The 17,425-nt window shown below is 39.5% G+C and overlaps 2 protein-coding genes across 8 annotated transcripts in view; one reads left to right on the plus strand and one right to left on the minus strand.

The window, feature by feature from the left end:
- LOC117812252 (protocadherin-1-like) overlaps nucleotides 1-17,425 on the minus strand; it is a 451,145-nt gene that overhangs the window by 321,846 nt on the left and 111,874 nt on the right. The gene's annotated exons all lie outside the window — the stretch shown is intronic.
- On the plus strand, nucleotides 237-7,883 carry LOC117812256 (protocadherin alpha-C2-like). 2 transcript variants are annotated; one of them, XM_034682916.1, is made up of 3 exons: nucleotides 237-2,824; nucleotides 4,335-4,371; nucleotides 5,276-7,883. In XM_034682916.1, exons 1-2 carry the CDS (start codon nucleotides 392-394, stop codon nucleotides 4,344-4,346), a joined length of 2,445 nt encoding a protein of 814 aa, XP_034538807.1. In that variant the 5' UTR covers nucleotides 237-391; the 3' UTR covers nucleotides 4,347-4,371; nucleotides 5,276-7,883. The 2 variants fall into 2 exon arrangements, with proteins under 2 accessions (XP_034538807.1, XP_034538805.1); XM_034682914.1 differs by lacking the exon at nucleotides 4,335-4,371 and having other exon boundaries at nucleotides 241-2,824.

Genomic DNA, 17,425 nt, shown 5'->3' on the forward strand with positions numbered 1-17,425 from the left:
AAAGTTCTTTCTGATTCTGATTCTGATTCTGATAATTATCAAACTTAGGCTATTGTACACCAACCATTCATTTCTGCATTTAAAGTGAATTTTGAAATGCACAGACTACACAAAATATTGACCTGGACGTTTTTCTTCAGTTTTGGACATTCTGTTGTGAGATTACCCAGTCAGTTAGGCCACCCAACCAGCCCACACAGAACTTGGTTACGCCCCTGCAGAGCAGTGGTGTGTGAGCCCCGCTCCTCCAGCGGTACTGTACCGTGCATGGCCTACTGCAGCTGCAGCTACAACTCGTGGAGGCAAGAATGACAGCGGCGCTCCCCTGCATGAAGACAACCTGAGCGTAAGGAAGGATATTTTTTCATTTCTTCATTTACAAAATACCACAATGATGGCGCTCTTTGTTGCACCTTTACGGACACGGTTGATCGTGCCGGTTTTTACATTCATGGCAGTGTGGGGATGCGCGCTTTCCATCACTCGCTACTCTATTCCGGAGGAGATGGAAGAAGGTTCCTTTGTTGCCAATCTGGCCACCGATCTGGGTCTGGATGTTCGCAGTTTGGTGCAGCGCAGCGCGAAACTCGATGTCATTCACAGCAAAAATTACCTTGACATCAACAAAGAGACTGGGGAGCTGATAATCCGCGAGAAGATAGACAGGGAGAGCATATGCATGACTAAAACCACCTCGTGCTTTCTGAAAATGGATGTCATACTAGAAAACCCCATTCGTATTTTTAATATTGAATTAGAAATCATGGACATCAATGACAACGCGCCGTTGTTTCGTAGGAAGACAATGCACTTGGACATTTCAGAGGCAACCCCTCCCGGTGAGAGGTTTTCATTGACGAACGCAGTGGATGCGGATGTGGGGGCGAATTCAATCAAAACGTACTATCTGAGTGAAAGCAAATACTTTAACATTGATATTCAAACTGGCAGCGATGGATCCAAATATGTCGATTTAGTGCTCAGTGGTAATTTGGACCGGGAGGAGCATTCAGTCCATAATTTGATTCTAACCGCTGTGGATGGAGGGGTTCCTCCCCGCTCAGGCACAGCCAGCATCGTTATTAATGTGCTGGATATCAATGACAACGCCCCCCTGTTCAGTCAGCCGGTTTATGCAGTGAACGTCTCAGAGAACTCGGCTGCAGGGACAGTGGTCATGACCTTAAACGCAACTGACTTAGATGAAGGCACAAACGCCCAGTTAGTGTATTCATACACTCTGTACACCTCAGAGAAGACTCAGGAGGTCTTCTCTCTTGATCCAAACTCAGGCGAGATCAAAGTGAAGGGGGTGATTGACTACGAAGAGAGTCAGAGTTTTGAGATGCACATCCAGGCTCAAGACAGAGGGGCAAACCCACGGTCTGGCCAGTGTAAAGTCTTACTGAATGTCACAGACCTGAATGATAACTACCCAGAGGTGACCATCAAGTCTGTGAAAAGTTCCCTCACTGAGGATGTTGCTGTAGGAACGCTGATTGCGGTGATCAGTGTCAGGGATAGGGACTCTGGAGGAAATGGGGAAGTAGAGCTCTCTTTGAATCAAGAAAAAACTTTACCGTTCATTCTAAACAAATCATCAGAGGGTTACTTTGAGCTTCTGGTCTCAAAGCCACTGGACAGAGAGTTAATCAGCAAGTATGACATCACTCTGAGGGTGACAGACAAAGGCTCGCCCCCCTTAGCTGAAAATGAAACCATTACCTTAGATATCCTGGATATCAATGACAATGCACCCAAGTTCCCCCAGTCCTTCTACACCATCCATGTGGTTGAGAACAATCTACCTGGGGCGTTACTAACATCTCTCAGCGCGTTTGACCCAGATCTCAATGAAAACCAGTACTTGGTTTACTTCATCATGGAGAAGGAGATTGTTAACACGTCCATGTCAATGCTGTTCTCCATCAACCCTGAGAACGGAGACCTATATGCCCTGAAGACCTTCGACTATGAGAGAGAGAGGGACTTCCTCTTCCACATTGAGGCAAGAGACTCTGGAGTTCCCCCACTGAGCAGCAATGTTACAGTGCACATCATCATTCTGGACCAAAACGACAACACACCCCTCATTGTGTCACCTTGGCGGGCCCAGGGTTCAGTCGTAGAGGAGGTGATACCCAGGTCGACGGATAAAGGGCACCTGGTTGCCAAAGTGATTGCAATTGATGCAGATTCTGAGCAGAACTCCAGAGTCACGTATCAGCTCCTACAGATCACCGATTCCACCCTCTTCAGCCTGGATCAGTACAACGGAGAAATCCGGACAACCAGGATGTTCAGCTACAGAGACCCAAGAGTACAGCGGCTGGTGATTGTAGCCAAAGACAACGGTCAACCTGCTCTGTCTGCCACAGTCACCATCAAGATATCAACAGTAGAACATGTCTTTTCCTTTTCAGAGACCACAGAGGTGCCCATAGAGTATGACTTCACAGACTTGAACCTGTACCTCGTGATCGGTTTAGGGGCTGTGTCGTTCCTGCTGCTGATAACCATCTTGGTAATTATCGTGCTCAAGTGTCAGAAACCAAAACCAAAGGCCATCAAGATGCCCCCAGCCAACAGGAACAGCGTGATCAGCAGGAACAGCATGATCAGCCAGAGGAGCTCCACCATCGCAGATTCCACCCTGATCTCCAGCGATGCCTACTGGTACAGTTTGTTCCTCGCAGAGACCAGGAAGGGTAAGGTGGTGGTGAGACAGCCCATCATCCCCAAAGGAGCTGGGTACTTTGTGTCCAGTATACCCAGGAGCATAGGGCCCAGTGAGACCACAGACTCCAGAGCATCCACACTGGAGGTATGTATGCATGAAGTGCTAGAGACTGATGAAGGGGGGGGGGCATATTTTTAGGGGAGGAATGTTTGGAGATGAGACAGAAGGAAATACAGTATATGATGAATGAATTAAAGGTGTGTTCAGGGACTTAAAGATTCTTCTCTTTCAGGATAAGTCCCCCTGAAAGGCCATACTGTGGACATTCTATAGCACTATTTTTAGATACATTCTGAATATGCCACATCAGCAAAAATATAAAGATCAATTTCATAAAGTCTAGTTTTAAGCCTCCATGATTTAGGCTTTTTTATGTCATACACATCTAATAGATATTTTAACGTTAGAGTCACTCGGGCTATTCAGTTGCAGGTCTTTGGCAGATACTTTCGGTGACCCTGAAGGTCAACTGCAAGAACATTTCATGAGCCCAAAAAACATGCCACTGAACGAAAAAAGTATAAAAATACTTAAACAAACTCAAAAATATTTCACAGACACAAAAAAGATTACAAAAACATAAAATGTTTCATGAGAGCAAAAAAAGCACATCACAAAACAGACTCATATTTCAGGAAAACAAAAATATTTGACAAAATGTAAAGATACTTTATGAATGCACAAAACAGAAATATTTGTCAAATGGTTTTGAGTTTCATGAAATATTTTTACACTTGGAAAAAATGTTTTATGCACTCATGAAATACTGAACATCCTGTTTTTTGTAAAAAAAAAAATGTGTATTTGATTGAATATTCTTTCCTTTCAGTGAAATGTTTTCATCATTCAGTGGAATGTTTGTGCTGTGGACCTTCAGGGCCACCGTAGATACTTCACTGTGCACAGTTTTAACCCTCCACTGGTTGATTGTGGACAAAAAAACACAACATTTGCACATGCAGAATTAAGCTAGCAGTAATCTGACCTGTGCCCTCTTACTATGCCATTTAATGCAGCAGCGGATTGATGAATCATTATTAACAACATAATGATGAAGTTCATCATTAGTGGATTATTAAAGCGAACTCTCTGCACTTTCATTGCATAATTAGGCCAAACAAATACCTCCAAACTGGAAATGTGCCACTATTTCATGTCTTATGTTGTATGTAGGTCATTTATTGCAGATGCATAACACAATCAGAGCATAACTAGTGGGCGTAAGAAGAAGGGGGGAGTACTTCAAAGAGGCGCAGACATCAGGGGGGAGGGGGAGAGGGGAGGAGAGAAGGGGGTTCTCTTCAAGGACAAGAGATATATGGCTGTGCTGAGTGTGATACATCATGCTGGGGGTCTGCACTCAGTAGACTGTGATCAATGAAGAACGGCTGAAAGTGATCCAGATGTTGTTTGCATTTGTGCATCTGGACCTGCAGACTAAACTGAAACAAGTGATCCCCTGAAAGATTAAACAACATGAATATGCAGAGACGCATAGCTGCATGAAGGGGATTTGTGTATGATGTGTATGTACTGGAAGTGTATCTGAGCTTAACACATACAACTGAACTTGTCTCTTTTTTCTGTTCTTAAGTACTCAAAATGAAAGGAAGTCCATTCTACAACTGGAGGTATGCTGGTTGCTAACTACACTCTGTAGAGCCACTATGATTTTGTAGACATTTTCTATCCTTTTCTATTTGGTATAAACTATTGGTTTGGCAAAAAAAAATGCTTTGAAAAACTGTCACAGTTCCCCATGTTGGTGTTATCTATTGGTCTCCTCCTGATTAAATAGAGCACAATCAAATATTTTCCATTCGTCCTAGGTCAGCCTCACAAATACAATACTCTTGTTTTCCAGTGCAATGCTATTGTGAGCGCTCAAATATAAATTGGCCAGTCTCTCAAGTGCAAAAAAACCTATCGGCTTCCTGAGAGCTGAGATTAGAATAAAAATTGGCTGCCGGTCAGGCTTGTGTTGTGCACATCTGGCTGGCTTGGCAGTGATTCAGGGCAAAGTGATGGCACAGACCGGAAAAAGGGGATTAGGGAGTGAATTGTCCCAAATAGGTTCTCAGCGTGTAACATACCTGAGAGCAGAGACTGAGTCATCTATCTCCACATCCCTGCACATGAACTCTGTTTGGGCTATGTTTCAAATCGTGCTAAAATAATATGAAACCTTTTTTTTTTTTAAATACCGGCCCACCAAATACCAAATAGCACATTGTGATGCCTGCTTGTGCATGTTTTAATTACACTAAATGCTTCCCTATTTTAGTTAAACACTATTGTTATATTTGACTTTAGCTGTGTTTCTCCAGATTATTTGAATGATTTGGTGAAAATTCAGATATCGACCCTTTTCTGAAAGACATACAAAAGTGCACCTAAGGTTTTGATTGAAAAGTCCCTAAATCCTAATGACATGGTGGCAGTAACCAGTCACGATCCACTGTTGCATGAGTGAGGACTTTCTATATTCAGGTCGCCTTTCTGTTTTGGCTAATTCCATATTCTGCTTCCCTGCAGGGACCCAGAAGAGAACTGCCATGATATAATCATCTCTTCATGGGAGTCTCTGGATAAAGTTTTTCCCTGTGACTCACAAAAGAAGATGTAAAACGACTCTCCTCCCACAGTCTCACTGCTCCTTTGATCCTCCGTACAAACATCGACCAGGAATCACCTCAGCTTTCTGCCTTCTTTTCTCTTTAAAGCATGAATCTGCATGATTCTACATCATATTTGGATATAGAATTATAAATCATTTAAGGCAGGATATTTGGACATACTTCTAGAGTTGCCTCATGTAGTAAATCACTCCCTCTTTAATCTCCTTAATGGACTTTTTGCCTTTTCTCCAGGGTTTACTCAATGTGCAGTAGTTCTAGAAACCATTGTTAGCTCAAAATCCGTAAGTCATGCAACATTTCTTAAGCTAAAGTTCAAGACACGCCTATTGAAAATTCACTTATGAATCAGGGTGATTAAGATTCTTCCATAACTCTGATAAATACTGAGCTGTAGCTGGTTCTGTCACCGATTCAGGCTTTGCACTTGGTGTTTTTCATCTTTGAATAATAATTTGTACTGTCTACTGTTACTTGCGGATGAAAAAACCAATGATCTGATTTTACATTTCTCATTTTTTACGATGTTTGTTGTACTCAGCAGTGATGAATGTGTGGAGAACAAAAAAAAAGAATGATAGAAAATTGTAAAACATAAAAAATAGGAGATACATTATTTCTCTTTTTAGTTGATTGTAGATACTGTAGTTCTATAACGACGATAAAGAGGTCAGAGAAGCAAAAAGACTTTTGACACCTTGGCTCACATCAGGTTTTATCTTATAGACATATGTGCTCTTACAAAGCATCTGAATGGGCTGGCAGCTATCTAGCTGCATTGGGGAGGCACAAATTACACAGCAATATGAAATTATCTGGAACATGATCATGTTCAAAATGTAGTCCATCAGCTTCTTTCAGCCTGCTTCCTCCTACGAGGGGGAGGTGCGTCTTGAGATCAAATCTTTACTCAGAGGCAATCGCACATCTCAAATTGGGGCAGGGCCAGAATGGGCTGCAAGTAAATCCTTCAAACTTAATGAATATGATTTTGAAAATCAGGTGCAAATGCCAGTTTTACTTCATTTAAAACAAGATTTACCTTTTTACATTTATAAGCTATTAACTTACGAGCTAATCCTGACTGATTTTATTATCTCAAAGTGGGAATTCTCATTTGATCAGTGCACTCAGTGCAAATCTTATTAATCAGTTAAAAAGAATAAATTAAAAGGGACATTTTAAAAAATATTTTGTAATGATAAATACTCTGTTTATTGAAAAGAATAAGAATATTAAAATGAATTTATCTTTGCCACGGTATAAGGAAATATAAGGCCCAGGCAAGGTGTTGTTTTATGAAACTTCATGTTTTTATAGATATTTTATGTATTAACTTCTTATGCTGCTTTTGTGAGCTTCTCTAAGGGCATTTTGTGTTGCATATTTGTAGTTTGGTGCGTATGATGTTGTTTTGATAGTGTACATAAGTCAAAATAGCAACAAGAGTACTTTTCATGACCTCAGAGGTAGCACTGTTGTGCTACTGTGAAGCCCAGGACTTTTAATTTTCTCAGAAACAAGGAGCTTATTAGGACTGCTCATTAGGGTGCTAAATGATCAAATGTAATTGGGTGAGGTAAGGAGACTGGACTGTGAGAAGGGGGAACATCGTGTTAATTATAGCTTCAGTATTCTGGTGCTGACTCTGCAGTACAAATAAAAACAACACATACAGTGCTTAGAAGGTATTACGCAGATGATAGCACATATGCATTGAATCTAAATGTGATAACTGCACCCACTCAGTAATGCAGCAAGAGGGAATATTTCTCCATGTATCCAGCTACGTAATCAGAGTCAGGGAAATTGAGCCTCTTGTATCCTCTCTCGCTGTTGCCGAGTGACCAGACCTAAACACAGTCGGTCCTTGAGACTAAGGATGTCACTTTTGTGTAATCAATGTCCAAACCCACCAATCCCAACAAAGAATTTATCTTAAAAAATTGCACATACGATGAGCTCCTTGCGTGCCTTCTGCATTGTAAAAGATGTTTGCGACTGTTTATGAATGAAGTAAAGGCATGTCACACAGTATTACAAATTACAGTAACCCCAATGATTAACTGCTGAAGAGGTGTTAAGTAGGAGCTCAGCCTTTTGGTCTCAGAGTAGAAGAACCATTAGATGCATTTACTGTAAATCAAACTGCTTTATACTTTGGGTTTTTTATACCGTAGACTTTTTTGATATCATCTGTATTCACTGTGATCAGATGGCACAGGAGGTGCTTGTGCTCAGCATAGTAAAAGTGTGTTATTTCTTCATTTGTGTACACAGCTCAGTTTTTTCCTTGGCTAATTTGCCAGTCAGATTGTACAGTATGCCTCGAGAGTTGCATCAAAACCGTAATCCAGTTCCATCTCACTTAGTGGATCAAAGACAGTATGGGAGAGAATGGTCTTGCTTTATTTTCAAGTCAAGTTAATTGTCGGATTTTGATGTTGCTTATTTGGCTTCAATGTTCTGCCTGATCATACTAGTTTGAATAAAGCTTTTTAATCTGTGTTTGTGTCGTGTCTGTCATGAAAAATGAAACAAAGTTATCAGAAGTGACTTTTGGAAAGCGACACACATGCTCTCTCTCTCTCTCTCTGTCTCTCTCTGGGTCTCTCTCTCTCTCACTGAAATTCCCTGCACACACACATTTTGACCCAGTTTCTCACTTTAACGCTCTGTGCTAATTCTTGGAAATTGAAAACCAAATAGAGGAGATGTGCTTGCAGTTCAAATCGCAGAAGCTGACAAATAATAGCTTTGTCAGGATTAGTAAAAGCCCAGAGACACATTATATGGTCTGCTCTTTGCTGTGACCACACAGGCCTCTCAGTCTGCTGTCCTGCAGGAGGCTGATGTGTGAGGGCCACATGAACTGGTATAATGTGAAACATTCCCCATTATAATCAGCTGCATGGAGATTACCAAGTATTAACGATGGTTACAATTCAACTATGCATTATTTATCATTATTACTAGAAAAACAAACAGGTTTGCACACATCAAGTGTGTTTTAATTAAATATAAACTTTACATTTGGAATAAAAAAATGGAGTGCATGATATGGATGTCCATATTTACCTGCTCCAGATGGCTGATACTGATAAAATTACTTATATATATTTTAATTTTAAAGTCTTCATCCAGCCACTCTGCCGTCAAACAAAGCATACTCGCTGTCATTCACTATCGTCACTCAATACTCACTAATGTCACAAGTTCATTTGTCTGTGGTAAAACTTAAATCACTGAAGTTGTTGATTAGACTGTGAATGTGTGTAGGGTTGTCATCATACAGAGCAGGTAGGGATATGTTTTTTTTAAAGTGGCGGCAACTTGGGATGTTGCTCTAAATACACCATTAGCTGGTGAAATCCTTCATTTTCTTCCTTAACCCTCCTGTTATGTTGCGAGTCAAATTGACCCTTTTTAAAGTCTATTTTAGGCAGAATATGCCTTCCAAACCACCTCAATGCAGAATCAAATCTGGGCAGCATATGACAGAAGAGGTATCATGTTAATTCATCAACATCACTTCATAAAAAAAAAAAAAAAAACTCAAAATTTAAAATAAAATAAACAAAATCTGTTATAAAAAACTATTCTATTTATATTTGGGGCTTTCCAATGTACATTTAAAAAAGTTTTAACATTCATTTAAATGAAAATGAGTGAGTTGTCCTCATTGAACCATGATCTGTGAGAGTTAAAAAACACCAATGGACTAAATCCTGATTTAAATGGTTAGTAATGGAGTTAAAAAAAATGTGTATTGGGATTTTTTGGGGTTGTGACACTTTTGGATAATTGAATATGTCCTGGGTCAAACTGACCCAGGAACATTATTGCTGTTCCAGAGAAACAAACATAACAGCAGGGTTAAAAAAAGATGTGTCATCAAATGCTGTCAATTCAGTGATTTTGTCATCTACTGCGTTAGCGTTGGGTTGTTTCTGGTAAACTGTCTGCAGCTCTGAAATTATCATAGAATCAGCACCATGGTGCTCCCAGTTGTTTCAAAGCTAATGCTAGCCTTTCCTGATAACAGAATTCTTGCTGTAAATGTTTTGCAAACTGAGATCGTGTTATCCTCCTCTGCAACAGTGAAAAAACATCCACAGCAATAACACCATTTTCCCTGTCAATTCAGCTTGCTGGGCAGCTGTGCTTGCTCTTCTTCTTGCTCCTCTCTATGTAAAGCAACGTTAGTGGTTGTTTTTATCTAATAAAATTATCCTATCGGATAATAAATACTAATAAATTATACCCATTATCAGGTGATATTCAATTGGGCTGATATAAATTGGGCAACCGTAATATGTATGAGATGTGTTTATCAGCCTTTTGCAGCTTTGTTGGAGTTAGCATACTGTATATTTCTAGTGATTAATTAAGAGTGATAACCAAAGGAGTGACTTTAGGGAAAGTCTAAGTTTATCCCAGTTAAAATGAAAAGGGCAGATACATTTATGTGACTGAAAGTCAGCTTCAGGAATCCAAGAACATATCTTTATGATATCAGTGGATTTCAATGTGATGGTTGCATGTGTGGACCCCAGGAAGGGTAGATGCTACCTTGGTGGCTAGTGGAGGTCTGAATGAATGAATATATAATGAAGGGATGAGGCATTTTCATCCAGTCACAAACAAACAACTCAAACAACAAACACTGATGCTCACATTTAGCCCCCATACTTTCTTTAAATTAAGCTAATGTTTCCCACCTCACTGAATTCTAGAACCCATTATGAAGCTAGTTACACAATTTTACAACAATAAACTAAAAAGTTATTCAGTAACATTTGGGACATCATGTTAAAAATAGTTACATGACTGGTCAAATAGGTGAACCAATGGTAACACTCCTCTGAGCAGCACTTTGAAACAAAGGTAATGTTATATTTACAGACCTTATGGTCCTCTGGCTACTCGTGCTTTCAAAGGACTGGAAGTAGGTCGAGGGAAATAAGCAGGGCACCTGTGGCTATTTTCATGTGTCTTGAGTATCCCTGTTATACTTCCATCAAATGTCCCCATAGGTATGTGTTTTCACTGCTGGTGCTGTCCGTGGTGCTGAATTGGTTGTGCAACATAGCTGTTATACACTGGAGTGCAAAGGACTGCTTTTTATTTTGTTTCCTTGAGAATAAAGCTGTTTCGTTTCTTTAAAGCAGGTCACTCTGCAGGGTTCCCCGCAAAAATGCTTTTTACACAAAATCGTATTATTCCAGTTATTCCTCTGTAGAGTATCTTAGGTAAGAATAGTATGTAGGGCAGCTGTGAGTAGCCACCCACATATCTGGTTTCTTGAGCGATTTAGACGGCATGAAAAGAGTAACAATACAAGGTGATACAGTTCAGTGATAAATGTATTAAAATCTTCATATATTGACCCTGTGATGACCTGGTGACCTATCACAGGTGTTTCACTTTGCTTATTGTATGCTAAGCAGGATTTAGCCCAGGAGAGACCCTGAAGAGGCCAGGAAATCAATGAAAAAGACTGTGCATTGTTAATATTGTCAATGCAACTATATCGAAGAGGACAGGGTCAAGGAGTTTACTGAGCACAAGCCTTTTTGTGTTGGGTGTTTGCAGCCTTTGAGTGTTTCCTTGATGTACTAACATAAAAACAACAGCATAGAAAAATTAATCCACAGTATAGTGTTGTAAAAGCTTTATGAGGTTATGACTGATGGTTTGAAAAAGGTTTGCAATTAAGCAGCCCATTATCCATCATAAGGATTTCTTTGTGCAGAGCTGCAGTGCTTTCATTTCTGATCTTTTCACTTCATCATAAATCACCTTATGATCCTCCTCCTTCTCAATCACTGAACTGCTTTTGTTTGCCAGGCACTGGACAAGTAGGCAGCAGTCTATTGATCCAGCAAATGGGTTTCCCTATTGAGCTCTGCCTGTTTCACTGTTGAGCACTGGATTAGAATATTAAAAATGGAGATTTTCAGAGATGGCGGGAAGCCGCTTAAGCATATTTTAACCAGATTATGTGGATTTGCTCAATCCTGTCTAGATTTGCTCAGCATGAAAGTCAGTTTTAAATCAGTTTCAGTGGTTGTGGTTGCAGCCACAGAGTTTTCTGACATCACTCTCAAACTGAGGCTCCTAATGTTGTGAAAGTCCTTAGAGAACTTGGAGGCCAATTCCCTCCTTAACACTGTAGCTAGCAGTAGTCTGTTCAAAATGTGTATGCAGTAGGATTTTAGGAGAAGGTGCTCTCTAGTGCCCTCTGTCTGTGCTGGGAGATCTGGAGGATGTGAGAGTGAGACTTAGCAGTGAGTAATTGTCACAGCCACAACAACAGAAACATTTGGCTCAGCCTCGTTAGCAGCAACATAAACAGAGGAAGTCATAACCCTGAGTTTTTGTATTCAATTTAACAGCTGCTATGAATAAGTGAGAGCTATGAGAGTCTGGAGGCCCAGCAAAACCGGACAAACACTCCCAAACCAATCATCACTGTAAAGAAAGTACTCACAGAAACGAGCTGGAGGAAACTAGACTACAAGACCGACATTCACAGCCTTTAACAACAGGTCAGATGAGACAGAGAGCTGTCTTCTGGAGTTGAAAGATAATTCAGAGAGAATGAAGAGAGCATGAAAATGAGGTTTTTTTTAAGAGAGGAAAGATTTGGTTATTAAAAGATTAAAGATTATTATCAATGCGCACCATTTGATGTGGTATTTGGGAGAACTAAAACCCTGTTCTCACAAGGCTTGACTAGTTTATTAGTGCAAGTATGGTGGAGGATTGTATAGGGGGAAAAAAGTTGTTAAAAGAAAGGACATGTTTATAGACTTAGGAAGGAAGTCATATCCATCAATTCACACAGCAATAGAGGGTGAGCGAGTGCAGTGTTATAAGTATCTAGGTGTTGTTATTGATGGAAAACTTACGTTCAGTGAAATACAGATGCAATTTACTGAAAAGCACAGCACTAATAACAGAGTAACAATACGGGCTTACGACATCTTACAGAGTCCTCCACATCCTTCTGTTAGGAGAAATAGATAATCAAAGGCAGGATCCATCAGGATGAAAAATCTTTAACTTTGTTTCTTAAATTTGTTTTGGAGCCAGGTCAAACCATAAAATATATATTAATTAAACAACAGAAAGTAGAACTTTCCTTAAAAAAAAGGCCATCATCAAACATCATTAGTGAAAATAAAATACGTCTGACTGGACCATTATGAAGACTGAGTAGTATCCCAGCCTGAGAGATTAAAGTTGCACTTGGTGTTGAAATGTACATGCTATTTAAACTCACCAAAAACACTGCAGATAAACACTAACTTAATAATGACTGTATTCAAGCCATAGACTGTAAATAAGAAGTTGATATAGCATCTTGCTGACAACAATGAAGCATTTGTGAAAATGCTATTCCTTGTAATAGCCAGCAGAGGGTGACTTCACTAGTTGCAAGCATAGACTGTATAAAATATGGACGTAGTATCCGTGACGTCACCCATCTGTTCCTGAGCGCTGTTTTGAAGCCAATCGACGACGGCAGCCATATTGGAAATGCGGAACTCAACCAGGCAGAGTGACGTAAAGGGGCGGAGTTTGAGACTCTTAGCCAACAGCTATGTGTTCCCGTCCGGGAGTCAAGTCAGTCATGTCCTTATTTGGGCAAAAACTCGTAATCTTAATATATTCTGAACCGTGATGTTATAAAAAAATTCACCCCCCGTACAATGTGTGCCGATAGAGGAATTAGCTACGTTGAGCCAAGCCGTTTTTTGAACCAGGCTGTAAACATGTTTATTAATGCTGCAAAGAATGACTTTTTTGAATTGGTGTCTATGTGGTTTCCGGTGTTTCTGCAGCCAGCCTCAAGTGGATTCTCAATGAATTGCAGTTTATAACACTTCCGCATGGGCTTCATAGTTTGAGACCGGAGGTTGCCGCTTGGTTGCAAGGGAGGGATGTGACGATGTTAGGCGGAGTCACTGAGGGCACATTCGATGAGTGGCAGGAAGTATAAGGCACTGAAAGCACTCAGTATCAGCGTCAGTGTTCAGTCTGAGTACTGTAAAAACTTTGAGGGGTGTACTATAAAGAAAGGTTAAAGAAAAAAATCAGGTCTGTTGATACAAAAGTTTTCACTGTCACAACGCTGGTTCTATTTTAGCCCAGCTAGATCCTCAGCTAAAAGTAATAGGTATATCGTAATAATAATAATAATAATAATAATAATAATAATAATAATAATAATAATACATTTTATTCATAAAGTGCTTTTCTAAAAACTCAAAGGCGCTGCACAAAGGATGAAACATCAAATAAAACAACAGAATAATAAAAACATGCATAAAATACATTTAGAAGCAATCACACATTAAAAGCAATTCTAAATAGGTAGGTTTTGGTGAGTGTTTTGAAGGTGGACAGGTTGGGGCAGGTTTTAATGTTTAGTGATAAGGCGTTCCAGAGGGTGGGGGCGGCGACAGAGAAAGCTCTGTCCCCCCATAGAAACATTTGAAACTGTACTATTCAGCAACAAAGCCACAGAACAAAGCAGTTACAGAAACAGATACTGTATGCATCACATCAAAGAGCCTCTGCATTCAATTAGTGCTGATATAATCTGGACCCCTCCAGTCTCCTTCCTCTCATTTTTACCTGTCTGCTTCAGGTAAAATCAACACTTTGAATTTTGGCAGAACATCCGCCCAGTGAAGGAACAGTCACAGCATCTAAGAACACTGGATTATGTTTTTAAGCTTGGTCCTAATATCCTGCTAAGTCTGCTTAAGGCTAGCTTTAACATGTTGATGTCCACAGATAACTGTCTTTGGTAAACTGTGGGGATCTCTTATGAGTCCACCTGGCCTTAATCTGAGCTTCTGTCTTTTTAAATTACTGTTTTTTGTTGTTTCCACTGCAGATAGCAGTCATTTTGCAGGATGTTTTGCAGGTTGTCAACCTGTATGGAGCCAGATGAGAAAATAAACCTCTTTTTGACTTAATTTACACTTAAAATCAAAGTATACTTTTTCTTTGATGAGTTTATGGATTCATTTGGTAGTTTCAAGTCTTTTCTATACACCATGATGATCTTTTTCTCAATCATGTTTGCCATTTTGAGTATTTTGAGCTCTGACGTTAGAGCAGGAGACTCTTTTTCCATTTTTCCACTCATTTTCCCACAGGTTAACTGTTTGGGATCAATAAAGCACATTTATGTTAATCTTCCTTGATTGTATCGTGAAGATGGTTACATTTTAGGGTGGCTTCCTGTGCTTGACAAGTTGCTACATCAACGAATCGTCAGCCAGGCTACGGACAGAATAATGTGTACCCACCAAATAATAGCAACAGTAAAAATGCAGAAATCAGGTCTGCAAGAAATCAACATACCAATGAGTAATGCCAAAGTTATTACAATCACTACTCTAATGCTGCTTTGACTCCAACCTCATTGGGATATGATATTGGGATCATTTGTGCAACTGAATCAGTAAAACTCCACTAAAACTCATCATGATTTTTGTTTCATTCCTTTAAACTATGTTTCAAATACAACTCCAACAATCTAAGTCAGACTGTGAGACAAGCTGAGGGTGCGTGACCCACTTGCATGAGTGAGTCAGATGAGCAGAGAGGACACCCTGGCTGGAGAACATGCACAATGGGGTCAAGTGGAGTCCTAACACCTAGAGCCAGGGTTTTCCTCACAGCTGGGAGGATAAAGCAAAGGGGTCTGAAGCTGGAGAGAAGTAATGTGTCACTGGAGCAGAATCAGAGGGAGGCTTGATGTGTCATTTGTTTTTATCTCGTGTCTGGGCTGCCACAGACCGAGTGTGGAGAGATAAAACAGTTTTTTCATCGCAGCTGAAATGGATATGAACAGGTTGTCGCTCTGATCAAGAGACACACACTGGACCAGGCAGGGAAACAAATCTATTAGAGCATCTGCTAACTGAGTTTTTACACTCTAGATCTCCACAGACAACTTCTGTCTTGTTGCTTTTATTTTACGTCTGTAAGGTCTTGTTTTGATGAGGCCAACGCTGCTGCAGATTAGAGGGAATTCATATCATGATTATTGTAATATTTATATATAGAAGTGTATACATGAATAAGAAACAGGCTTCATATCCACAGAGGAACTGGAGACTCATGAAGTCTGATCTCGGGGCCAGGCTGATGTAGAAGTAGCGCGATGGAGTAAAGTGCATGGAGTTTCTGACTCTATCTTGAGTGACGCCTGTGGCTGCCCTTGCCATGGGGTCACTGCTGTGCTAGTTAATGCTGGCCATTCTGGGTTTGTTTCAGATGAATGCATGCAAGTTCGAATCCAGCACAAATGCACTACATTGTTTTAAGACAAGTGCATCAGGATGATCTTTCATTTTGCGAAAGGCATTCCTGAGTTTGACTCTTTTGGACAATTGGTATCACATAGGATGGACAGATGGACAGACAGACACAGACTTGCTTGAGGGCATTGCAGCTGTTTCTACAATCACTATTCCCTCCTGCTGCTGCCTATCACATTAACTCTGAGAAAATGAAAACCTCTTTCTATTTGGCATGTATAACGTTGAGTTTGCATCATGTTGACATGTTAATAAACATAGCTTTTTGTGTGGGGACATTACTTCAAATTTATAATGTTCAGCTGGCACTGGAACATTCATCAAATTCCTGTTGCTATGGAAACACTGTTTTCTGAGTCTTATGCAACAAATCTAAAATGGTTCCTATAGTCGAGCAGGTGAAAAATCAGCAGTGTGTATAGAGTGTGCGTGTGTATGTATGGGGATGCATATTCTGTCTGTACTGATACCTTGAATGTAACACCTGATGTGTGATATCTGTTGTACAGCCAATGTGGGGGTGAATGTGTTTAGAGTCATTTTAAGTAGTTAACATCATACAACACAAGAACTGACAATATCCTTATTAAACACAGTGCTATGCGCAGTGGTAAATAAGTTATACAGGTAGAGAGTTATGATGCAGCATGTTCTTGATCCAGCACCAAAATACTTACAGTTATACAGCTGTTGTGATTCTATGCAAGGTGCTGCCTAAATTGCATATGTAGGGTTGCATGATATGGAACTTGTTTGAGCTGATACTAATTAAATTACACACAGAAAAAATGCCCCTCCAAAAACAAGAAAAAAGGTACTTTTACCTTGAAATAAGCGAAAAAATCTGCCAATAGAACAAGTGGAAATTTGCTCTGTGAGATTTCTTAGAATAAGACGTAATATTTAGAAAAATGTGATCTTAAAATTAGCAGGGAAAACTTATTTTAAGCAATATTTTACCAGTATTTTAAAGCTTAGTGTCTCAGAATAAGCCAGGAATGCTAACAATTAATATTTTTTCATACAAAAAAAGATTTTTGCACTAATACATTTCATGTCAACCTCTTTATTTGAGATATATTCACCTAATTTGAGTTGTATTATAGTGGCACTTCTCTAGGTTTAAGACCATCTTGTATTTGAAATAAGATTAATAAAGTTTAATTTGAGCATTTTGAGATATAATGTCTTCTCATAGTGAGCTGGATATACTAATATTCAGTCATGTTGTCTTTTTAGGATAAGCGAGCTATGCTCAAAAGTAGGTGTTTTTTTCATTGTGTGCATGTAGTTTGAGGATGTATATTTTTGTCTGATTTAGAAGAAACAGTGCCTGAAAACTGTAACTCACCCTTTAAAAAAAACAACTTTCCTTCTTTCTTTCTTTTATCAATGGAGCTGTTTTCTGACAGATTCTCCAATAAAATGCATTTACTTAATTCAAGTAAAGTGTTTGTCTTAAATCAAGACTATCCATCTTCTACAAATAAGATCTCAGCTTGAAAAAAGTATGAAATGTAAAATAAACCTTGTTTCTTCTCAATTACAACTCAAAAAAAGATCATTTCAAGATTGTTTGACTTATTAACATATTTAAGAGGTCTTAAAACAAGTCCCTCTATCTTGCTCAAATGTTACTTGTTAAGTAAATGTATCTTAAATCAACTGGGATAAGACATTTTGACTAAAAATGAGACAATTTC

The sequence above is a fragment of the Notolabrus celidotus genome, chromosome 5 (genome assembly GCF_009762535.1).
Source record: "Notolabrus celidotus isolate fNotCel1 chromosome 5, fNotCel1.pri, whole genome shotgun sequence".
In the NCBI taxonomy this organism is placed as follows: domain Eukaryota; kingdom Metazoa; phylum Chordata; class Actinopteri; order Labriformes; family Labridae; genus Notolabrus; species Notolabrus celidotus.

Excerpts from the sequence above, each read along its gene's own strand:
- LOC117812256 (XM_034682914.1), top strand. The coding sequence starts at position 392 with ATGATGGCGCTCTTTGTTGCACCTTTACGGACACGGTTGATCGTGCCG. Across the intron at positions 2,825-5,275 it reads CCAGAGCATCCACACTGGAG|GGACCCAGAAGAGAACTGCC; the intron begins GTATGTATGCAT and ends GCTTCCCTGCAG.